A 25,432-nucleotide genomic window follows, 5' to 3' on the forward strand; every position below is an offset into this window, starting at 1 on the left:
CTGAATAATATTTTTGGATATTAAGAACACACACTCTACTGGCTGCACAACTTTAATGTCCTGCAAACATGTAACTTTATCCTACTGCTCTCCTTCTAGGCACGTTCAATCCAGCTGAGACCTGGAGGAACAATGAGGCCCACGGAGGCCTGTATGGGGTCTACTTGAACGAAGACGGCCTGCCAGATTGTACCTTCATCCAGGGATTTACTGTCTGGAAATGCTGGGATTATGGAATTTATTTCCAGGTAATTTATGACTGAATCATGAGGAAGATGGTTAAACATTGTAATCCACAGTGGTTTTACATTCTGCATCCCAAAAGCAAGGACGTTAGGCTCCCTGGTGACTGAGGGCGAGTGTATGTGTGTGTGGACATTGGGTCCATTGATGGATCACTTGGGTTGAGCAGGTTTGAGAATTTTATCTTCTTTTAGTCGGCACAATATTCAAAAAATAAATAAATAAATAAAACCAACTGTAGTTAAAGCATTTCCTGATCACCAAGCATTTGGGATCTCCATTGTCGCAGGATTCTGATCCTTGTTTCTGTGGTCTGCCTGACGTGGTCTAACACAGGATGAACTTGCATTTCTGAGATTATTTTAAATCAAAATATCATATAGAGATATCTGGAGTTGCATTTAAAGACATCTTGAAATAGTTAAACTTTTATCTAAATGGCAGTTTGGTTTTCCATGTGGCCTGGGCCCTACGTGATAACGTGATAGAAATGTCTTTTCAGACATGAGTCCAACAGAGAAAAAATAAGTTCTGATCATAGGGGTCCCTGGTAGGAAGGGGCGGGTCCAGGAGGGTGGACGCTGGAAGTGACGTCAGTCTTCCATACTGGTGAGTGAGGAAGAGAGAAGGCAGTAGAGTGCAGTGCCAACCCCTGGAGTGGTGGTGAATTACCAATCTCCAGAGCCCTTGAGGTGCCCCCTAAGCACACGGGTGACAGTACATACAGACACACATACTTAAATGTCTTCTGTGGACTGATATTAAAGGACACTTAAAGGGTATGAGAGAGACCCCCAGAGGCACTTCTTGGCACACGGTGGCACTTTTGTGTTCTTTGTACTTTTCTACAGCTGCATTACTCTCAAGATTTCTGAGTTGGTTTGTTTTACATTTTCTTAATCGGTCTATTGTCATTCATTTTGTTTCTCAGTTTCTTTCTTCTGTAAGCTTTATTGAGTTCTCTTTGTCTTTTCTTTTTCATTGCTTTTGACGATAAAGGACTGAGACCCCTAATTAGATTATAAGTCCCAGGAGTAATAAGTCACTGCTGCCGGCTGGGCTCTGTGGAGAAGACAACCACCTCTGTCAAGCTTTCTAGCATCAGAAAACTTGCACATCATTTTCCCAGCATGTTTGATGGCTGAAAGTGTGATGGAGTCGTCCACTGGGCACCGTGTCACATGGGTACACGTTTTTTCTTGACTCCAGTGTCCAAGTCCACAAATAATGGCAGCTCTTTCTGCTGTTTGTTTTCTTGCAGACATCCATGAGTGTTCAGATTTCCAACGTAACGTTAGTGGACAATGGAATGGGCATCATGCCTATGAGTTACACTTCACCCGCTATGTCTCACCAATATTCTAGTAAGATCAAGGTAAGCTTTTATTTTTTACTGTCTTTTGTCATTAATGAACTGGCTATGACAGATTCAAACTTCAGAGTTCTTCAGAAGCAGCTGAAATTTGAGTGAATATTATCCCTTTCCCCTAACCTTTCTGTCTTCTGCTTTGTTTCACAATCAGTCATTTTGCAATATGAACATATTGCATTTTGTTTATAACATTTGTTCATATAAAAATAAAGGGACCACAAATTATGACTAACCAATTGCAGCCCGTGGAGAGACTGAGGTTTTTTTTTTTTTTTTTTAACTTTATTACCATCAACCTTGATATTACCTTCATAAATAACAACATAAAACGGACACAGGACACAAAAGCAAATAACACTTTGGCATATCGTGTGGCATACCGTGCAACAACTAAACATGGTGTCATACGCAGTACCCAATGGACACAATCACGTCATGTCTTGAGCAACTCTGGTCAAAGTTAGCGGCAAAGCTTTAGAACCAGAGATGACTAGTGAGATGACAACTGAGAGAGGAGGACATCCTGACTTTGATTAAATTGCATTGCCATTTCCTTCAACTAAACAGCACATATAGAAGACGCTAATGTCAGGCAACAGTCAGCTGCATGAAAATTATAAAAAGAATATTTAGGAGGCGCAAAACTTGCAACCGAGTCCCTTTGACAAAAACAAGCTCAACAAATTAGAGGAAATCTTGTACAAGCATTTCTAAAAGGCCCTAACAGAGAATTCGCAAATACAAAGGCGCTATTGTGGGCCTTTGTTCAGTGCCCTGATCCTACAGTAGTCAGTCTGAGTGCCTGCCTAGTCCGACGAGCGCCTACTGAGCACAGAAACCTCACACTGTAGGTCAGAAATGAAGGAGAGCTTAGGAGCGGCTCAGTTTATTTCAACGAGGACTTGGCATTTCACATTTGCTCTGTGCAGTAGTTTACACATTTGATCTCTAGATATTTTGACCCCTGCCTCTTTCCTAGTTTATAAATTGAAAAATAATCTCCTGGTCAAAGTATTCTTATTAAACCATTGCCTTCTGCCTCCTGTCTCTGTTGAGGGTAATACAAGCTGTATGTGGAGGTGCCTAAAGGATTCATTTCTTTTACTTTTCAGAACTCCCTATTTGTGGGAAGCAGCCCGGATTTTAACTGTTCAGATGTTCTTACAACCAGTAATATAAATATTCAGTACACACCAGGACAGAGGAGCCCAAGGCCACTTCAAGGTAATAAAAATACTTGGACTATTAAGACGCACCAGTAAAAATTAAAAAAAGAAAATCTGAGAAGGTCTACGGTACAACTTCATATTTACTGCTTCAATTCTTACAGGTGGCAGAAGTGCAGTTGGTTGGCCGACTTTTGCCTCACAGCATAATGGAGCGCCTGCTACGCCTCACGCTGGCTTGACAAGCTACACTGCTATTAGTGGACTTGTGGCAATTAGAGGTAAAAAACACATAAAAAAGAGCATCTTACACATTCAGCACATTAAGGGTTAAAACTTTATAAATGTCACCCACATGACACTCCAGTACGCTTTAGTGATCGGTGCAAATCTCTCTATCTGTCTATTAATTATATAGTGCCATTCATATCTATTATACTGTATAATGTTTTACATATCTTTCACAACTCTGTTTAACTATCTGTTATATATTGCCTGCCTATCTATTTATTATATAGCACCTTTATATGCCTATTATTTAGTGCTTTTCACATCTATTTCTATCTATTATATAGCACCTTTCCTCACTACCTATCTATTATATACTACCATTTCTATCTATCTATCCCTCTTAAAAATGTCAGCCTAGCAACTTTGGTTGTCCATGTTTTCTTTTGCCATTTGCTTACCTGTTCACTGGTCTAGACAATGTATGAAACAACCCATCATTGTATTTTTTCAAAATTCAAGCAAATAAGAAAAGGAACAGAATCCTCAACCTCAATACCCACCCAATGTCGGTACCAAAGTATACTAAATAAGTAGCATAAAACCCAATCATACGCACAATAAGCTTAACGTTCATGAAAGGACCAACTCTCTGAGCAATACCACAGCAGGGGGCTAAACCTAACTGGGTCTTTTATAGCTTCCATCAGGTGCCTGCAGACCAGGGTGCAGCAGCCCTTGAGGGCCCCGATTTCATAAGAATCCTGTCCTGTATTGGCTGCATATTGATGTACAAATAGTATCAATTAAAAGGAAAAGAGACAAAGGACAAATAAAATAGGAACAGGATGGTGCATTCTGGAGTTCACTGGAGGGGCTGAACTCATCACCGTGCAAGTTCTCCATGTCTGCATTGTTTTATCTCAGACACTTTGTATTGAACAGGCTACCATTTGTGGAGCCATCTTGAAAAAAATAAGAATGTCATGGCAGCTGTCTGATATGATGTGTACCTTGTCCTCTTTTTTTAAGACTCTACATTTGCTGGCTTTAGAAATGTCTGTTCTGGACAGATAAACGTCATGTTCATTACCAATCCTAACAACGAGGACCTGCAGCATCCAATACACGTAATGGGGATTCAAGTCATCAACAGCACTGAAAACGCCTTCGCCTTCATACACCGACCTGACCTCAGGTGAGAACTTTCCTTAATAGCACATCACACCTGAATTCCACTGTATTAGGAAAAAGAAAGGATTGTAACTAGTTATTGTATCTTTATAAAAAGTCAACGTTTCATGACTATGAGATGAATGAAAGGTACTGAAATGGGAACATGAGAAACATGTAATGAGGCGGGTAACACGCCTATTTATTCATACGTTTCCATTTTCTTATATCACTTTATTCCATTATGGTGGTGTCAAATCTGGCTCAAATCAGCCGCTCAAAATGACCACTCTTTACTCACGGTAAGTGTCAAAGAAAGGTAACCGAATCGTTTAGAAATATTTGCAATCTCCCATTCTACGTGTACCTTCAGCACCTTTCCTTGGTATTTACCGACGCTGTCTTTCTCGAGTGTGTTCCCATAAATCCTGACTCTCAGACTCTCGGTGTGCACCTTTACTCCTCCTCATGCGTCTCACACTCGCACTTGCTCTTTTGTCCCGTTACCAGTCAGATTGCTCTGAGAGACTGGACACGTACACAGACCTTAGTACATTTCACAAATGATCTTAGGGGTCATAACTGCTATGATCTGGTTACAAATTCAATTTATTTTCACTTTCCTATTTTCCTCTCATTATGTTTTACAAAGTGAGGATTTCAAATCTTTCATAGTTTTTCTATTTAAATAAAATTTGTTTTACATAGCTGAGTTCAGCATTTTTGTCACCATTGTGTTTAGTTATTGCCACATTGTTAGGTAATCAGCGCAGATGTTCCCAGCCAGTAGTATGGCTTATATCGTATAATAGTAATAATTCTTTGCATTTATATAGCGCTTTTCTCACTACTCAAAGCGCTCAGCAATTGCTGGTTAAGGGCCCGAACAGAGCAGAGTCCCATTTGGCATTTACGGGATTCGAACCGGCAACCGTCCGATTGTCAGTGCAGATCCCTAGCCTCAAAGCATGTAGTCGTATGTTTATAGAGCCATTGTTGGGTGGGTATAAAGGTCATGATGTGCACTTTGCATTTGTCCAAGTTTACGGAGAAATAAAAGAATGAGAGTGTGTTCATTTTGTTAGTGTTTCTGATAGATTGACTTCTGCCCTTTGTATTTTCTAAAGTTTGGGTTTTGTATGCTTCACTCCTCGGGTTACCAATCTTTACTTTTGGCTCACTTCTCTCCTTCTGCTACCTTATTTAAAAATCTTCTGTTAGACCATCCGTAGCAGAACAAAAGCTTACCGTATGTGTCCATTTTCTTATAAGCTTTATTCCACGGCAGAGAGGATTCCAGCAGAATCAGGAATGGGACAGGCCAACATCAGCAGCAGGAGACCAAAGTGTCCACACACTCAGTTTGGATTATATAAGTTATATAAAAATAAATGTCTTTGACATGAAACTGAAGTACCACAGTATATAATAGAGAAAGGGAAATCTGCACAGATAATGTCTTAGCTGGAAATGGAACTCAAGCCCGGGAGCCGTCAGGCAGCTCTAACCAAATAAGCCAATTGTCAAGTTATGCAAATTAGTGTATTTGAGTTAAAACAAAAGGTTTGTGCGTAGTTGAGTCTGAAGATTGAGACGTTTCAGGCCCTGCTTCTCTTGTCTCTCCTCATCTTCCAGTCTGGTGAACCCCTCTAAGTGCGTTGATATGACTTGTGATGCGAAACGGAAAACCCTGCTGAAAGACCTGGACGGATCCTTACTGGGCCAGACTGGGACAGTCGTTCCCCAGTCTGAGTACCAGTGGGCTGGCGATACCCGCTATGGTCTTGGGGACTACAGAATTCCAAAAGTCATGCTGACCTACCTGAATGGCAGTCGGATTCCAGTTACTGAAATCGCACCAAATAAAGGTTTGTGGCTTTTCCTTTTCTTAGCAATGCAGTTTAATATCTTAGAAAAAATGGGGAAATCATCATCTCATAATTAGTGGACAATGAGCAGCATTTACATGTTGAATCTGAAGAATGTCACATTGAACTGTAAATTTGGGAGTCAGAGCCACAAGTCCTAAGTTCAGACCTTACTGTGTTTTACCTCATAAACTGTTCCCATGAACTTCAGAAACATCACCTGAGATTGTGTGAGGAATGACAATTCCACACAATAAATACTGGGGTGCCAACCCGGTTGTCCCAGTTTACTTTAAAGTCCTTAATGAATAAATACAAACAGAGTGCGCCGCTCGATGGTGGGGTGAACAAACATAAAGTAAAGGGCAACCTCTCTGGGGCTCAATTTGGTTCTTTGCTGTTTGCGTCTCATGGGTCATTCGTTCAACAAAAGACGCCTCTTTCAGGGCAGCTGAGATTTTATGGGCCGGTGACCAGAAGAGGGGGAGTCAGTTGCCTAACTAGGTGTCTTCTTGGCACTGTGGAGGGAAATGGAGAGGACATGATTAGTGTCAGCGCCCCCTCTCTTCTTGGAGCGTATTACACACCTCAGACAAGCCCTGGAGATGATTCTCTGATACCCACGAGTGACACACCGAAAATGAAAACATGATTTCATTATTTTGCTCTGTTGAGTTAAGTATCTGCCTTTTGTGATGGGACTTGTTTTTCACTTATGTGAAATAATTTTTGAAATATTTCTCTATTTTTTATTTATGTTATTTAACCCCACTCTGTTTCTTATTGCAATACGGATGCTGATATTTTCTGTTGATCTTATTACTCCTTTAAATGATGGTGCCATGTATGTTCCTTTTATACGAGTGTTGAATCGATTCATTAAAAATTTTAAAATACAAATTAGGATTTCTTTAGATTTAGTTTGGGGCAAACATTCCAAGTTAGAGGTAAGACTTTGCCAGTTTTATTTTTGTCAGATTCTGTCTAGCAATTTGTGTTTTAGTTCACAGTTTAAAGGATATATTTAGCTGTTTACTATACGTATCATCCCATAAGTTTGTATATTCAGTTATTTACTTGTTTCTCCACGGCTTACTTACCTTTTAGACAGCTCCTAAAAATATTTACCAAGCGCATAACAAAACACATTCACTGTCCCGATTCTTTGTTTCTTTATACCCTTTGTCACACAAACACCTTCCAGGCTCAGGTCAGAGGTGTGCACGTCCACTCCGGGACATGCGGGGGCGAAGTCACACACAGTATCACCTCTTTTTGTGCCTACAACACTGAAAAAAAAGCCATGAGGGCAACTCTCTACCTCTTCTGGTTGGTGTCCTATAATCCCGAGGTCCTGAGTCCCTGACTCTCCTCTGCCATCTCAGGGGGGACGATCACAATTCTTGAATAAATGGTGGCTATTCAGCTTCATTCTCATTTATCTCAAAGTAATCTGTATGAACAGTTCCAGTCTGGTTTTCATCCCCTCCACAGTACAGAAACAGCATTTATTAAAATTACTAATGACCTCCTTATGGCAGCTGATTCTGGTTTCATTCTTAATTTTCATTATCCTTGATCTGAGTGCAGCCTTTGTCACTATTTGTCACACGATTCTTCTTAATAGATTATCTTCGATTGGCGTTACCCACACTCCACTAGACTGGTTCAGATCCTACCTCTCAGGCCGCACTCAGTTTGTTCAGCTTAAAACTTTCACATCCCAACCCACTGCTGTTACTTCAGGTGGGCTCTGTCCTGGGACCCCTCCTCTTCATTATTTACCTCCTTCCCCTCGTAAATATAACATGAGCTCCCACTGTTACGCTGATGACCCCCAGCTCTATCTCACTAGCAAACCTACTGCTTCCTTTCCTCCCTCGTCATCCTTGACAGTACTTTATCCTTTCAGTCCCACATCAATAACATCTCCCGGCCTGCGTAACGTTAATCGTATTCGCCCCTCTGTCACTCACTCGCCACACCACTGCTATTCTTGTTCACAGCCTGGTCACTCCTCGTCTCGATTAATGCAATTCCCTTTTCTGCGGTCTTTCTCACAAATCTCTTTATAAACTTCAAGTGGTCCAGAATTCAGCTGCCCTCCCACATCATTACTAGACCCCCTCTACTCACCACATCACTCCCGTCTTGCAGCAGCTTCATTGGCTCCCAGTTCAGTTCCTCATTCAGTTCAAAATTCTTCTGTTAACTTTTGAGGCTCTCACAGCCTCGCCCCTCCATATCTGTCTGACCTCCTCCATGTTGCCATTCCCTGCCGTACCCTCAGGTCCTCTTCATCCATCCACTTGACTGCCCCCTTAACACCATGGGGAGCTCTGGAACTCGCTACCATCTGAGCTTAGAAATATTGAATCATTTTCACTTTTCAAATCTAAACTTAAAACTCATTTGTTTAAGACGTCTTTTTCTCTTTAATGACAATTGCTCTGTCTGATTTTATTTTTTGTATTTTAGTTTTGTTTAAAATGTGTGTTTTATCTAATGTTTCATGTCCTTGAGTGGTTAGAAAGGCGCCTACGAATAAATAAAATGTATTATTATTATTATTATTATTAGAGGCAGCGTCACCCAAGGGACTCCTCCCCGGTGACAACTGTAATTCACTTTTTTACTTCTCTCCCAAAAGAATCAACAGGGCTAAGCATTCCAACATAATAGTTGCACTTGGAAAATGAAAAAATGTATTTAAATTACTGACATAACATACACTAACTTTGCCAAATCTGCTTAATCCAATGGCACAAAGGGACCTGTGCCTGTCACCCTAACACATACAGCAGCTGCCATCTTTTAGGGCACGCAGGGTTGGTGACTCGCCATTGTATTCAAGAGGAAAACGTCTTGCGATGGGTCGCAGTGGTCAGCTTATATAGTCGACATCGCTCCTCTATGACGGTCCACACTGGGACTTGAAGACGCTAAAAAAGGCAAAATTGGATTGTGAGAACTAAAAAAGAGCCGCTTCCCAAATAGTATTCTATGGAAAGAAAGAACAGAATAAAGGAAACAGCTTTGTAAGCCATTATTTTAACACTGAAATATTACACTACAGTTGTAGGTACACATTTAATTAACAAGTAACTGGAAAGTCGGAATGTCAATTCGAATGTCATTTAAGTGTATCACCTGTTCCTCTTGTTGCAGGTGTCATCAGAGACCCCAGCTGCACTTACATGCCAAGCTGGCAAAGCTACAAGTGCTTCACTCTCGACTACGAGATGCTGGTGATTGAAAGTCTAGACAGCGACACGGAGACCCGGCGACTCTCTCCGGTGGCAGTACTTGCGGACGGCTATTTGGACCTGCTCAATGGTAACAGACTTTATAAATATTATGAAAATCACCGGACAGAAACAGAATTGAAAGCAACGTGGAGTTTGTGATTACTGGAGGACTATGGATGTGAACTGAGGGCTTTAGGCAATGAGGAATGTCAATGAGACAGTTGCTTGTAGAAATAATTTGCAAGCGATGAAGATACGTCAGTTAGGCCTGGCCACTCATCTAACAGCATTTTGGGAAGCACTTGTGTGTAATGAAGTAGCGCAGCTGTGATGTCTGCTAAGACCCCCTCATCTCAAGCTCACATATTTGTTTAGGCTCTCAGTGTCCACTTCTGAAGGTTCCTCTTGTGACCGCTTGATACTTGAGGTTTCACCAAACGTCGCGTTACAATCAGCTCAGTTAAATGGTGACAATGAATGCCGTTTTAGTATTAGTTTCCAGCTTTGCATGTCTGGCTGAGATCCTGGACAGTGTAAGTTGAGATGTGTTAGGCACACAAATCATTAAGGACAATCGAGAACATATTCAATACACAAAATGAAACGTACGTACATTTATGGACTACTTTGTCAAGCAACATAGAGTTAGTGTCACTGCCTTACATCTCCAAAGTGTTCTGCTTGCACATCGTAGAGGATGTGTTACTGAGGACCAGAAGATGAAACGTTCTTCTGAATGCCAGGTTAAGTTTGTTACCATAGGGTCAGAAAAGATTGTTCATAAAATACTAAACTAAATGCTAAAGTCATAGGATGCTAATAGCTTTTTATAATAACAACAAGAAACAAGGATATCGGGTTGGGGAATCACCCAATGAATCCCCTTAATTATGACTGGTTGGTAACCCAAAAATATAACAAAATTAGCAAGAAACTTTACCGCTGGCGCGCTGATCCTGAAACGTCATATTCAGAAGTGAGTTTCAGATTAACTGTCGACATTGGTGAGGCTGGCTGTTAAATACTTGGGACCTCCTAGAAAAGTGGAAGTGATGTCAGTGCTCTTCAAGACGCTGGTGTTCATTTCTGAGGGCCTAAGGAGGAAAGGCGCAAATGACAGCTCCAGACTGTGACTTGGGGTGGCACAGAAAATGCACGCACATGTGAGGCCATGAAATGGTAAAGCAAATGCAAGAATTAAACCTCACAATCACAGCCCAGTCAGAGATGACTAGGAAATACTCAATGCTGACCTTTCACTGTGTCGTGATGGTGACGTCAGGTGGGCTCACATCTGGCTTGATTTCAATAGCAAAGCTGAACGGTTCCTCTTTCATTTAACATAGAAGCGACTGCAACACAAAACGGTGACGTCTGTAATAAACAAAATAGCATCGGGAAAAAGACAAGGAAATATTATAACTCTAAGGAAAGAAAAGCTAAAGAAAATAACTAAGGTCAGCAATGAATTCGGGAGTTACACGCTGTTATACTTCACCCTTAGAAACGCAAAAAAGATGGGAAACATCAAACAAGCCAGAAAGTTGTTAGCAAGAATCAAGTGTATTCTTTGTCTGATTAAAAATTGTAAGCCAAGAGTCATAGTAAGAAAAAGAAGCAAGGAAGAGTTAGGAACCAGGAAACAGCATTGCTGTACAGTCCGTGCAGGCACAAAGGGTTTATGTTTCACTAATCCACAAACTCGGACACATCTAACGCACCAGTCTTTACAGCGGCTCTTCGATCACATCAATTATTCAGCCTCCCAAACGACACACTGCAGCAACCGTCGTCACGTCTTAGCGACAGCAGCACACAATGGCCTTGTCACGGGAAAAACAAAATGCTGATGCAAATAATACATTATAGTTTAAAGGCAACTAAAGGCAACTTAAAACACCCCTGGATCATGACACTCAGAAGCTACTATCACAAAAATACTAAAAAAATACTGAGCTGTTGCTCCCTCTCATTCATTGGTCAAACGTCCTGCCTTCAATTCAAATGCACCACCCCATGAGAAGTGGCTTCCCATTACGTAGTTACTTATTTAACAATATTTTAGTAATAATAAATGCATTTTGCATGTAGTGAGCATACAACTGCATGATATGCTGTGCAAATTACATGAGATGAGCAACCAAAAATTTTTTCATGGACTTTTTTTATCGTTTGCTGTTGTCCCGTATTGATCACGATTGGGTCGTGTTCGACCAAAAACTTTAATACGGTGGTACCCATGGATACGAGTGTCTCAACATACGAGATTTTTGAGATACGAGCCGTCACTAGGTTGATTTTTTGCCTTGAGTTATGAGCCAAAATTCGAGATACAAGCCATCAATAGAACTTGTCGCCGCACATTCCGAGGAACTGACGACGGAGGAGTTGATGGAACTACAGACGCATCGACATACGGAGGTTCTGCAGGAGATCGGTATTGTGGAGGATCCAGAGGTGGAGGAGGTTATCTCTTCAAGTGAGATAAAGGAAGTGTTGGCAAGGTGGGAAAAAGTTTCGGACTTTATTGAAAAGAAACACCCTGAAAAAGATTACAACTGGTCGTGCAGCGACGCAATTTAATGACACTCGCCTAACTCATTTCAGAAACATTCTAAAGGGGAGGACTAAACAAAATGCCTTTCTATTGAAACGCCCTGCGAAATGAAAGTGACGAAAGCGTGGCAAAAAAAAGAAAAACTAGTGAAGAAGAAGTGAAAGAAAAAATAATACAATACGCTAATCAGCACCGCCAACACCTGTTTATTTCTTTAGATTCTCTTTTATGGATTTGGTTTTATTTTGTTTGTATACAATATTTGTTCATTATAAATACATTTTTCTTATGTTAAAAACATTTTTCAAAAAATTGCGATTTTTTTTGGTTGCTGGCATGAATTAATCTCATTTCAGATACGAGCATTTTGACTTACGAGCTCGGTCACAGAATGAATTGAACTTGTATCTCAAGGTACCACTTTATATTCGTTCTCCACAAAAAACATGAGATTACATGTTTTTTTTATTGGCCATCAGTACAAACTCCTTTCAATAATTTAAAGTTATAGTGAAGAAATAGTAAATACATTTTAGGCACAAAAAGGTCAAATTTTAAGAAAAGTCAGCGCTTCACTGGTAGCTCCTTTTCATTTAATTCTTGTTTCAGGATGAGCTGAGCTCCAGAGGTCGTTTCTTTCTGAGTTAAGGAGTACGTGCTGTTGGCATCACGTCAGAAAATTCTCACCCGCTGTACCTCGCTGTGCTCTTTTCTTTTCAGGTCCCGCAGACCACAGCTGGTGTAAGGGCTATAGCTGCCGCCGAAGGCTTTCGATGTTCCACACCATTGTGGCCGCCAACAAATCCTTTTCGGTTTACTTCACAAGCACCTCTCCCCAGTCTCTTCGACTGATGCTGCTCAATGCTGATAACTCCAAGGTAGGCCGTTCACCAGTTTTAAAAGATTACGTTTGGTATTGTTCAAGTCAAAGTTATTTTTTTGTAAACACAGTATATATGAATTTTCCAAATTCAAACGTTTTAAAGGATATTTTGCTCCCACTGGCACTTTACAATGGAGTCAATTGGGCACGAAGCACCAGTTGAAAACATAAGCCTGAAACTTACTCAATAAGCCTCTTTGAGTTTAGACAAAAGAAAACAAGCCTTCCGTGTTTACTATCGCATGTTTGTGACATCATAAAGGAGCTGGAATTCATTGTTTTATCACATATTCTTACTGTTGTTTTGCTCAAAGTAAGCATACGTTCTGTTCACTTGTGTAAGTTTGTAGTAAATGAAAACAAAACCAAGCACTTGGCACCAAAAGCTAACTGTGATTTAGTCTGATTTGGAGGAAACCGCGCCAAGGTGGGGTGAAAGGTTAGGGGAAGACGACAAGCACTCAGGTAGCGCACACAGCTGCTTTTCTCTTAAATTGGCGGAATCCCATAATATTGCTTAGGGTATTTTACAATGTGTGTGTAGTTGGAAGATGCAGATTGATATTTGAGAACTGTCTTGACTTTACCAATGGATGTATTTGGTAAGTCTGAAGGTTTTGGTTTTATAGCAGTAACTACACCCCATTAATTTCAGTGTAAGTGTGGACAGGATATTCCTTTTGTTTCGTAAGGCTTTGTTTTTTTGGTGTTTAATGGAGTATGGCTAAGGACCCCCAGCTGTTCCTATTTTCAGAACACGATAAATCAGCAAATGCTAGAAATGTGTAATTCACATGTTATTGGCGCACAGGAGCTCATCTTGGACCATTTACAAAATCAGCACCATGATGTGGCCCTTCTCAGTTCAGGTTCCAAACGTTTTCATCACTCCACGTAGACGGGAGTCCAAGTGTTTGAAAGAGTTTTGTACATTTTGCTTTGAAATACAAGGCAAGGTTGCATAGAAAATACAGGAGTACATTCAGACTGATGCCACCCCACCAGAAATGTCGAGTCTTTCAGATGTAGCACCATTAAGCTGCCCGGACCACTCCTGGAGACAGGGGTCCCCTGCGTTATAATTTCAGGACCACTCACGTATAGTCACCTTTAGAAGCTCCCCTCTCTGTGAAAGGACCAGGCATCTTTGGTAGCTTCTGGGCTCAGTTATCCCATTAGCGTCCCACCTTTCCCTAGGTGCACTATTGTGGCAGACCACCCCCTGGTGTCTGATGCCAAGCAACACTGGCATGTGGAGGTTTTTATTCTGTTACTCTCAACGGTAGTGGATAGTGATCACTCTGGTGTCCTTCTCACACCTGCTGGTTTATCTTCTCCTGGCATAGTCATGCCAATGAAATGGAAAGCATGAATATTATCACCATGCAGTATAACTATATTTTGGAAATTCTTTCTCTTTTTTATGTTCAGACTGTGCGTGTGGCCATATTTTACTCGAATCCTCAGCGCTTAGATGTTTACACCAATGATCTACTGGTTGCTCCGACAAATGCAGTATGGAACAGCGATCACTCTGATTACACTCTCAGCTCCCCGACTTATCCTGGTAGGTGTCAAAGTGCCCTCTCATTTAATGTTGTTAGTGTGACTGACTGTCATTTTTCAATATTCACATCTGTGTTGCCACCACACAAGCCATAAGATGGGGAGATGCAGTATAATAATGGCAATGGTGGACTTGACCATTGGCTACCATATCCATCCAACTAGCCTCTATAATTCCATAAGTCCATCTTCATATTACCAGGCACAAGAGCTCTCCTTTTCCCTGAGTTTTCAGAAGGCTCCTCAGCTGTGGAAAACATCATGTGTGACCCGAGTGGCAACGAATTGGCATTGCAGTGATCCCCAGGACTTCAGATCAGTTTCTCTTACTTCATACATAATGAAGACCTTTGAGAGGCTGGTCCTAAAACAGCTCTGACCCCTGGTGTCAGAACATCTTGATCCTCTGAAGTTTGCCTATCAGACATAGACAGGTGTGGAGGACGCTCTGATCTACGTGCTCAACAATAAAGTCTACTCCTTCTTGGGCGAAGCCGACACCACGGTCAAGCTCATGTTTGTCAAAGTTTCCAGTTTCCAATTAGATGGCATCATGAAAAGTCCCCTCCAGAAGGAGCTCTCATGGAGTACATTTAGCCACGGGCTCATTCCTTCACTGTGCACTAAGAAGCACATTTGGGGGTCTTTACTGCAGGCTGCTATCAGGCAAATCAGTGCCACTTCACAACGTCTAAGACTAAATATTTTCACTCTTTAATTTGCTACTTCTGCACACTGTACATGTATTATTCATTTTGATATTTATCTATTGATTGATTGTATTATTTGTCCTCCAGGATAATTAAAGTTCATCTAATCCAAGAAAAGAGCCTTCCCTGAATGGGAGGCCAGTCCATCTCATGGCACACCTGAAGGTACACCGGGATAATTCGGACTCATTACTTGAGTGAAGCGTCACAGGTTAAACTTGGGAAGAGCTTGGAATACTCCAAGAAAGCCACAATGTGTGAGCGTGTCCCATGATGCTCTGCCCTCCTATTCAAGGAGGACCTGAGCACTGTACCCGGTGCTGCCATGATAGACTTCTTCATCACTGTCGTCTGAGGACACAGTAATTTTCTGTGCTGTGTCCCACATGTGGAGGACATTCAGGGCATTTACACTGCTGGCTGGAGTCGGGTGGCACAAAATCCTAGGCATGATAGAAGTGTCAGCACATCACTAAAGGATTTTGTAACTTTTATAAAATGTTTGGGGTGATGACTCCATCCTCAACAGATGTGTTTTTATGCTCTTGTGAACTCTTTACAGCCTTATAACCTCCATGCCAGTTTTATGTGTGTTTTCACCTGTAACTCTCCATGACTGTCACTCGTAATTCAGTGACATTAACTCTGCCATTGCTTATTTTTTTTTTTTCAGATCAGTTTGTTCCTCAAATGAATTCCACGATTTCTGGATCGAATTACTTTGACAGCGACTACAAAATGCTAAATATTTTAGTCCGAGGCTCGACTCCCATTGTGGTCCGCACGTCACCACTTCTGTTCATTTCATTCAATATGCCCTTCATGACTGTTGATGAATTTTTTGGTCCAAACCTCATCAAAAACTTAGCTGCCTTCCTGAAGATCCCTGCAACCAAGATACGCATCACCAAAATAGTCCGAGCGAGCAGCCGGAGAAAGCGTGAAGCTGGGATGAACGTGGAGGTGCAGATAGCAGAGCCGCCGAGTCAACAGGCCACTCAGACACCAGCTGCAGGTATGTGGAGGGGTTCTCAGGGGGTCCTCATTATGTCTGTAAGGAGACACGGCAAGGAGACAATCAAACTTTCTATGCCAGGTGTGTGCCAAGTCAGTCCATTCTTTCAAACAAACTTGGAACGTGATCAGAAAAATCAGATACACGAAATGAGAGTAAGAGATCCAAAACCGGAAAGGCAACAAAGGTTCTTTCCTCAAAAACCAAAAGAGATCAAAGAGCAAGGATTTGTTAAAGGATAGAAATCAAAAGCAACAGTCTTTCAAGGCTTATCTATTAAACTCCAATAAAACATGGCGACTCAAGCCAGCCTTTAAATCCTTTACCTAACAAGGTTAAGGTCACACCCTCTGTGAACCACCGATGGACACGTCATGGCATTGGGATCCACAAACTTGGTGTTAGCTGCAAAATGGAAATGAATTTTAAAGATTGTTAAGGTGCAAAACCACAAAAACAAACCTCAGATGTGGAATTTCTGTTTGTCAAAACTCTATAATCAATATGCAATTAGCCAGAACCTCTGCTAGAATTTGGACAATCAATTTTTGAAAATGAGAGCTCATAGCAGAGGGAATGCTACATAACTGCTGAGATCAGCTGGAAATACAGTGGGTACAGAAAGTATTCAGACCCCCCTCAATTTTTCACTCTTTGTTACTGTATATTGCAGCCATTTGCTAAAATCATTTAAATTATTTTTTTCCCTCATTAATGTACACACAGCACCCCATATTGACAGACAAAAAAAAGAATTTTTGAAATTGTTGCAGATTTATTAAAAAAGGAAAACTGAAATCTCACCTGGTCCTAAGTATTCAGACCCTTTGCTCAGTATTTAGTAGAAGCCCCCTTTTGAGCTCATACAGCCATGAGTCTTCTTGGGAAAGATGCAACAAGTTTTTCACACCTGGATTTGGGGATCCTCTACCATTCCTCCTTGCAGATCCTCTCCAGTTCTGTCAGGCTGGATGGTAAACGTTGGTGGACAGCCATTTTTAGGTCTCTCCAGAGATGCTCCATTGGGTTTAAGTCAGGGCTCTGGCTGGGCCATTCAAGAACAGTCACAGAGTTGTTGTGAAGCCACTCCTTCGTTATTTTAGCTGTGTGCTTAGGGTCATCGTCTTGTTGGAAGGTAAACCTTCGGCCCAGTCTGAGGTCCTTAGTACTCTGGAGAAGGTTTTTGTCCAGGATATCCCTGTACTTGGCCGCATTCATCTTTCCCTCGATTGCAACCAGCCGTCCTGTCCCTGCAGCTGAAAAACACCCCCACAGCATGATGCTGCCACCGCCATGCTTCACTGTGGGGACTGTATTGGACAAGTGATGAGCAGTGCCTGGCTGTCTCCACACATACCACTTAGAATTAAGGCCAAAAAGTTCTATCTTGGAGTTTGCTAAAAGACACCTGAAGGACTCTGAGATGGTGAGAAATAAGATTCTCTGGTCTGATGAGACCAAGATAGACCTTTTTGGCCTTAATTCTAAGCGGTATGTGTGGAGTCGAAGCTCCGTCCTCTTCTAAAGCAGGTCCTAGAACGAATGCTGACTTCTGGATGAGCAGTGATTTATATATCTGGGGGGTCAGAAGAGGCGGGGCCAGAGGTCAGGACACTCGTCTTCCGGTGGCTCCTCCTCCTACAGTCCAGAGGAGATGGAAAGCATGTCAGTGGCTGTGCTCTGCCCTTTCTCTTCCTACCGTGAGAACTCAAACCAATGCCAGTGAGAGACTTACTTGAGCGACAGACATGTCTCTTGGTTGTTGGAGGCGGGCTGGGGGTTCTGCTCATCACAATGGCTGCTGTCATTTAAATCTCGGTGCAATGGTCCCCTCACTGTCTGTCAGCACATTTTTCCTGTGTGTGTCTTATTAGTGTTTTTTGGTCTTGAATCCTTGATATCCTTCTTGACTATGATCTTTGGAATACGTTGTGGTTTTGGCATCGTGGTCATATTGACTCTTGGTTTTCACCCTTTTTCTGTTCTATGGTGATTTGAACATTTGCTGTTTTTCTCAACTGTTCAGTTTGCTCACAATAAACCTTATAAAGTCCCTGTTTGTATCTCCTACTCACGTCGTTTTGCTGACAGTAATTCCTCGAGACCACACAAATGTATTTTCACCATTTCATGCTGTTTTTTTTCTTGTAGGGCAGCTGCAAGTTCAGGATCTGGTAAAGATTGCGGATACCGTTGGACAGGTAGCCATTGCTGGAAACCTCAGTGCAGCAGTTGGGTATAATGTCACATCTGTTGGCATCGAAAAGCCACAACCGATTCCAAGTGACCCTGGATGGGCTGAGGTAGGTGATGATCACAATAACCCCCTTTTATAACTGGAAGACAAAGGTAGTTGCAAAGATTTTTTTTTTTTAATACAAGTTATAAGAACGACACAGGTGATGTGAGAAGAGCCGGAGTTAAAAAATGAAAAGATCTCAATCTTCAAAGGTCAGACGATTCAAATCATAGCAACAGAAGAAATCAGACACCCGTCAAGAAAGTGGCTGGAACGAAAATCACAGAGCAACCTCAGCCCCCGATGATCTGAGTTTGGCACCCTTGAACGTGCTTGACCAGACTACACAACGGGCACCAGACACACACAGGGCCTAAAATACGCCATGGAATGCTTTGTGGCAATAAACGGCACCCACCCGGAGGGTATTAATGTTTCTTTAATATTAATTATCATTGGCGGTGTCTGCTTCAAGTCAGACCAACCCGAGCCGGCTTGTTAAGTTCGTTGTGAATCTCTGAACCTCTTTATTACTTCATGTAAATGACTGGCATAGAGGTGAACATAAATATGGCTGGCGGCTTTCACTCTGAAGCCAAGTACTTCTCTGTGACTTCGCTTTTTCATTGTTTTTCTAGATGGCGTCTACTCCAGTGACAACGAGAGACAATTCGACTACAAGTTATGTGTCGACTGTGACCAGTCTGGTGATTGTCAAGGAGCCGATCGTGGGACGGCAAGGAGGTCTACTGATTCAACAGCCATCCATTATGGCCGTGGACCAGAAAGTAAGACAAGTCACGCCTGAGAGTCAGGAAGAAAACAAACAAGGCTGATTTGAATTGGCAAGAACAATAAAAATGAAAGTAGGATCGTGAGTGGCATAGATAGATAGATAGATAGATAGATAGATAGATAGAGTGAAAGGCACTATAGATAGATAGATAGATAGATAGATAGATAGATAGATAGATAGATAGATAGATAGATAGATAGATAGATAGATAGATAGATAGATAGATAGATAGATAGAAATGGTACTACAGTATATAATAGAGAGGTAGTAGAGGAAATGCGCTATATTGATGACTGGCACAGACTGGCTGGTGTATCAGCAAAAGGTGCAGGCTCCTTTGATGAATCAAAAACTGGAATAAGATTTTGTACACTTACTGTAATAATTCCTTGACTTATTTTTTTATTTGCTGTTGTTTTGTTGCTCTCCGCCTTGTTTTCCTGAAACATTAAGACATTAAACTTTGTGCTTTTCCATAAACACTGAACTCTTCTAATGCCTTTGACTGGCATTGCATAGTGAAGCCTTTAAAACGCTGTGGATCTGAGTGTTTGTTAAGAATCTGTTTACTGCTTTGCATACATTTTGAAAGTTAATTTAAAAAGAAGATGATAGAAGCCTGATTGCTCCCTCTTTGTTTTCCAGGGTGCCTGTGTGTCTGTCGGAGTGACGTCCATCGTCCTGACTGCAACTCTGAAAGGCCAAAGCGGCCAGGGCATTACCGGTCTCGAAGGGAACACCACAATCCCATTTTCTAATTGCTGGGCAAATTACACGGACCTTTCCCTCACAGTCAAAGGCAGGTGTCTCTTTTAATACCTCAGCCACTAAGCTGTCATGTTGATGGGTACACATTTTACAGTGAAGATTTCATTGACTAAAGTGTGCCATAGGAAAAGAAACAGAAATCACATGAAGCAAAGCCAGCGTCACGCAAGCTTGACTTTTAGTCACAGAGCATGTCACTTAATGACTGCAGTGAGGATGTCACATTTGAGAGTTACCAGTTGCAGGGGCTAACTGAATACACAATGGCCTGTGGCCTGCAGAGGGCGCTCCTGCCACCCAGACCCCACACAGAGAAGACACAGGGCACAAGTTCAGAACACACACCTTTTATTTCTTCACCTTGTGAAATGCCTTGCTCCATTTCACACCTGCACAGCACAGGTCAAAGCACTAAACACGGCACAAAACACACTTCTCTTCTTGTCTTCTTTTTCTTCTCTCTCTCTTTCTCTGCTCTTCCTGTCAAGCTTCGTCCTCCACCTCCTGACTCTGGCTCCTTTTATAGGGCACCCCAAAGTGCCTCAGGTGTCCGGTGATCTTCTTCTAGCACCGCTCTCGGATGTGTCCTTCACCAAAGGGCTCAGCCGTTCCTGCAACGCCACCTGACGGTGCCCACAGAACCCAACAGGGCTGAGCCCTGTGCTAGTTTGAGGCACCAATGCAACCCAGGCGGGCTGCCATCTGTTGCTCCGGAGGAGGTGACCCCTCAAATCTGCTCTCTCCCCTGGTCCATCCACTATAGAGGCAGCTAAGGGCCCCGGATGTCCTCCACAAGCCTTCGTACTTTTCAGCACAATTTCAGATGTCCTGTGGTGCTGTGAAAGTATCGGGAGGTCCACACATCCATCAGCTGCCTGCACAGCTCATTTTTTTAGTAGGGTGAGTTAAGGTACAATCACGGCCCATCTCTTTCATTTTTGTGATTGTATGACAGACATGAAACACAGGACGGAAAAGCCCCTCTTCTGTTTGTGATGCCATCCTTCTTTTCTTGTGCCTGAGTTGAATGCATTAAACGTTCAGCTAAATGCTCATTGGTCAGCTCTTGCACAGATATGAGCTCCACCCCTACGACCTAAGAGTTGGTAGTGATCCTACATAATTAATATCATCGTAAATGTATTTTGTGCTGAGTCCCTCCTTTCATTGTGTTGTCCTGTTTACATGGTCTGTGTGCCTGTAAATAGGCTCCCCTGGAAACAAAAGGGAACTAATAACACTGTGGAATGTGGTCCCTCGTGATAATTGGTCCTGTCAATCCCATCACCTGCATTCGGTCATTCGCTATTTAAACGGAAGGACAGTGTGACAAGGCGCTATATTGGCGAAGGACCGAATTTTGCTTGCTGTGCCGTGCGCGACCCTCGATAAAATAATTTATTGCAGCAGTACTGTCTCTGTCAAATGTACTACCCTTCAATTCCTGTCCTTCCTCTTCTTTCTCCAAGTACCCAATCGCCACACAATCAGCTCTTTAATAAATGTCAATCCATCTGTAAGCTTAGAATGCCCATTCTTCAAAACATTTAAAGAACATTAAAATATCTTCATTGTACATGTTTAATTATTCCATCCATCTAACCATCCAGGGTCACGTCAGACCCTGCAAGCATACAGCGCGAGGCAGGAACAATCCCTGAACGGGGCGCCAGCTCATCGCTACCACTGCGGGGCCGAGTCCTCACATATTTAATCATTAACAATAAACAATAAATATATCAGTATAATGTAAGAAATATACTTCAGTGCATTTCATTTTAAAAATGATATCAAGAGCTCCAAGAAGATAGCGCTAACAGTTCTACCGGGAACACCTGATGGATTGACTGAGTGCGTTTAGAGCTCTTGGGATGAAACTGTTTCTGAATCGCAAGGTCCATACAGGACAGGCTCTGAAATGTTTGAAATACTGTATGGTTGAAGTTCAAATAGACTGTATTCATGGCTGAGGCAGTGTGTGCTAGAAGCTTGATCCCGATATTTCTCCTGCTCTTGACACAATCTGCCGTAGAGCTTTCCGATCAGCTGCTGTAGAGCTGTGATTCTACACTCAGATGCACTGAGCTAACCGAGTGGAGCACTGAGAGTAACAATGCTAAAGTGGCTATGGCATTTGGAATAGTCTACATCTTTATATGGTTACAGGCTGATTACAATCAGATGCCTTGAATTAATAAATGATATGCATTTAATTCCAGTGTATTTGATAAAGCCGCATCAAGGATGTGAACCTTCTTGTTTTGAATTGTAGATTTTAGTTTAGTAATCGCCTTAAAACTTGGCCAACAGTCTCAATTATCCACCGTGACTGCTTTGGGTCTTCAGTTCTGTGTGGCAGACAGAAAGCAAAAGGTCTGGAAGACTAAATGAGTGTCAAAGGCAAGCAGAGTTCTTAACCGAGAGTTCTAACTGATCTTTCTGATAAACCAAAAACTAAACCTAAAATCAAAGTGTTTAACTAAGCACAAAAAGCAAAAGCACACGTAAGGCTCACTGTTGTAATCCTAGTCTCAGATGACCCAGAACATACAGGGTGATTGTTTATGACATACTAGCTGTTCCCCGCTGCTCTGCCCACGTAGTAGTGAAACAGGACAAACTTTATTCCTGAGGTCCTGCCTGCCCATCTCTTTGGTCCCCAGCCGAATTGGCACTGCAAGCAAACTATGATACTTAGTGCGATAAGAGAAGTCGCAAAGTCAACCAGAATGTTCAAGCAAATTATAGAAAATATACAATCTAAATCAGTTAAGTCGTTCTCACATGAAAAGCGGACTGACATTCAGACAGACATTGAATTTTATATATATATATAGAGAGAGAGAGAGAGAGAGAGAGAGAAATATCAGAAATGGATTTGTGTGTGAGCACTGCCTCTCAGGGCCAACATTCTTTAAATGAATTTTACTGCAGAAACTGGAAGTGACGTCAACACACATCGTGGGACTCTGGTCTGTAGGTGTCCTACTTAAAGGTAATGTCTAGAGCAAGAGTCCCCAAACTTTTTTCGGCCGCAGACCCCTTTACCAAAAACTTTTAAAACCGTTGACCCCCCTAGTCATTAACTTTACTTACTCAAATGAATACATTTGTACAGTACTCGATATTAAATATTTCACTAGATATCAATATACTTTTCATTTTAAGCACTTGTAAATAATGACTGAAAAAGATTAAAGGACTACGGAATATGGCATTATCTTGTGCAACATTTAATAACGAAAGTTAAAGCAACAAAAATACGAGCAGAGTTTATTTATGAAATAAATATGTAAATTCAAAATAAGTACAAATAGTCCAAGCTGTACTGTCTGTGTTTCTTTTTTGGTTCAGTCATATTATTATCTAAAGAAATAAAAACTTTTATTAACAATTTCGAGAGCCCCTGTGATAAAAAAAACAAACAATAAAGTATGTACTTACTTGAAACAGATTTTCTTTTTCATAGCACTGCTCCTCAATGAATAATTATATTCAAAGTTCAAATCACAAATAAGTACATGTCACATCAAGCGAACCAATTTCTAGTTTTTTACGTGTGACTCTTTTAATGACACATTTTACCTTTTCGTTCACAAGTTTGGTACATAATGGGTTTTCATCAAAAAGTAGTTTTTTGAATTATTTTACTTCTTAATTAGGTAGAATCATAGATATTTTGAAGTAACAAACAAATAGCAGTATTAAGAGGGTCTATTTTTGCTGTCGTCAACCCCCAATTTTTTTTCGTGAAACTATCGACCCCTAGAAAGTTCAAATCGACCACTTTGGGAACTCTTGGCCTAGAGCATGATCATCCCAAGAAAACGAGTCATGGACTTCAGGAAAATTATCTAAAAGAATGCCTTGCTACAATACGATATATCCTTGAGTGAAAACAGCAGTATAAGAGAAGAATACATAAAATCTATGACCTGCTTCCATTTTCGGTCAAAGCTTTGATCTCCAGTACACGATACCTAAATTTAACATTTAATACATAAGTCATTTTGAAGAACTGGGATAAGACATTATTTAGATGTTGAAGATTCATGCAACAATTTTCAGTTTATATTTGGTTTTCAAAATGTATTTTAAAAATTCTTCTTGCAGGACAGAGTGTGATAATGGTCTTCACGATGAACAACATCAAGTCGATGTCCAGATCCCTCTCAACCGATGCTGCGACACCTTTGGCAACCAGCAGCACCACAACGAGCACCACGACCAGCACAGTGCCGAGCGGCTCCAGCTTGCCATTGAGCAGCTCCAGCCCGCCGTTGAGACCCTGGCCCGCGTTCATCGCTGCTCTTCTGGGTCTGCTCCACTTCCTGTTGTTCAAAGGATAAATGGCCTGGCAGACTTAAGAAAGACGTATCGTTATCATTTCATCTGTGCATTATTTTATACATTTTTGCTTCCTGCCTAGTGATAAATATTATATTTGTATGAATGCTTACTGCACATGGGCACACTAATCATTTGTGTAATGTACTTGATTCTTCTTCCTGATCTGAAAATGATTTGTGCTTTGTGAATCTGAATGCACTTTAATAAATCTGTTTATGCTGATTTTTACGCATTATAATCTTGTCTGATTCATTTACAACGAGTCCAGTTGAGTCCAAAGCCCGCTGGCTCATCATTACCTGAGAATGCCACACAAAATCAAAACAAGCAGACTATTGAAAATTTAAAAAAAGGAATTGCAAGACGTAAAACACAAGACATCCTTCCAGAAAACATTTCAATTTGAATTTGATGTAACACGGCTGTTCTATGCCAGGGTAAGCTCTGAGACAGTTGGATGTTTAGAAGAGTCTGTGCCACCCAACAGCACTTAGAAGAGCAGCCCCCGACATGCCAGCCCACCCCATGGGGTGGTCACACCAGCATATTCTCCGTCTTCCACACTCTTGGTAGTTATAAGTATAAATGGCTTATTCACAAAAAGTCCAGGATTGCCCATTCAAGAAAAGATTTGGGGTTTGTCCAGGCTCCCCATTTAATATAAATAAATAGAATAATATCGAATGTGAAATCCAAGGGGGATACTCGGACGTCTCTCACACTGTGAAGCCTGAGCTTTGTTGGCTCTTCCAGTCTTTAGATCTTTTCTTGAATGTCTCCTCCTTGGACTTCATCTTTATCAGAAGTGGGATCATCTGTGAATGTCGGCTCGCAACATAATCAGTCCTTAAATGGGTCCCATGGTAGAGGAGGTGAGACCTCCTAGTGAAGACAGGCAGCGATGTTAAAGATTGTTGTGGGACTCGTCCTCAGGTCTATTGGGTGAAAAAGAAGGGGACATTAGTCCTGAAGTACTTGTAGTGGAGGTGTTACCTTACCTGATCCTAAAAGATGTCCATTGTACACACGAGTACAGCTGTGCTGCTTTTATAAGTTATTGTTATGGTAATGTCTGCAACATCAAGAAGATTTGGGTGAGTGTTATTTAAACAGGAGGGCATCAAAATCTATAAAAGAGAGGCATCTGTACAGTTATGAATAAGGAAACATGTTACAATAGCAAGCCATAAAATCAGCCACGGAAAGGAGCTGAGATCCTTACAAGCCACACGCACTGGCACCGCACTTCG

General features: G+C 41.6%; 1 protein-coding gene across 1 annotated transcript in view; it reads left to right on the forward strand.

Moving 5' to 3' along the window:
- LOC120515530 (fibrocystin-L-like) overlaps positions 1-24,404 on the forward strand; it is a 137,983-nt gene extending 113,579 nt beyond the window's left edge. Inside the window, 14 exon segments of the mRNA XM_039736591.1 lie at positions 100-248; positions 1,505-1,618; positions 2,728-2,839; positions 2,946-3,062; positions 4,042-4,207; positions 5,818-6,050; positions 9,219-9,386; positions 12,576-12,733; positions 14,170-14,305; positions 15,688-16,029; positions 18,181-18,332; positions 18,907-19,056; positions 19,710-19,863; positions 23,946-24,404. Of these exon segments, the coding sequence (XP_039592525.1) occupies positions 100-248; positions 1,505-1,618; positions 2,728-2,839; positions 2,946-3,062; positions 4,042-4,207; positions 5,818-6,050; positions 9,219-9,386; positions 12,576-12,733; positions 14,170-14,305; positions 15,688-16,029; positions 18,181-18,332; positions 18,907-19,056; positions 19,710-19,863; positions 23,946-24,181 (2,387 nt within the window). The 3' untranslated portion in view covers positions 24,182-24,404.
- The last annotated feature ends 1,028 nt before the right edge of the window (positions 24,405-25,432 follow it).

Source organism: Polypterus senegalus, chromosome 15 (genome assembly GCF_016835505.1).
Source record: "Polypterus senegalus isolate Bchr_013 chromosome 15, ASM1683550v1, whole genome shotgun sequence".
Classification (NCBI taxonomy): domain Eukaryota; kingdom Metazoa; phylum Chordata; class Cladistia; order Polypteriformes; family Polypteridae; genus Polypterus; species Polypterus senegalus.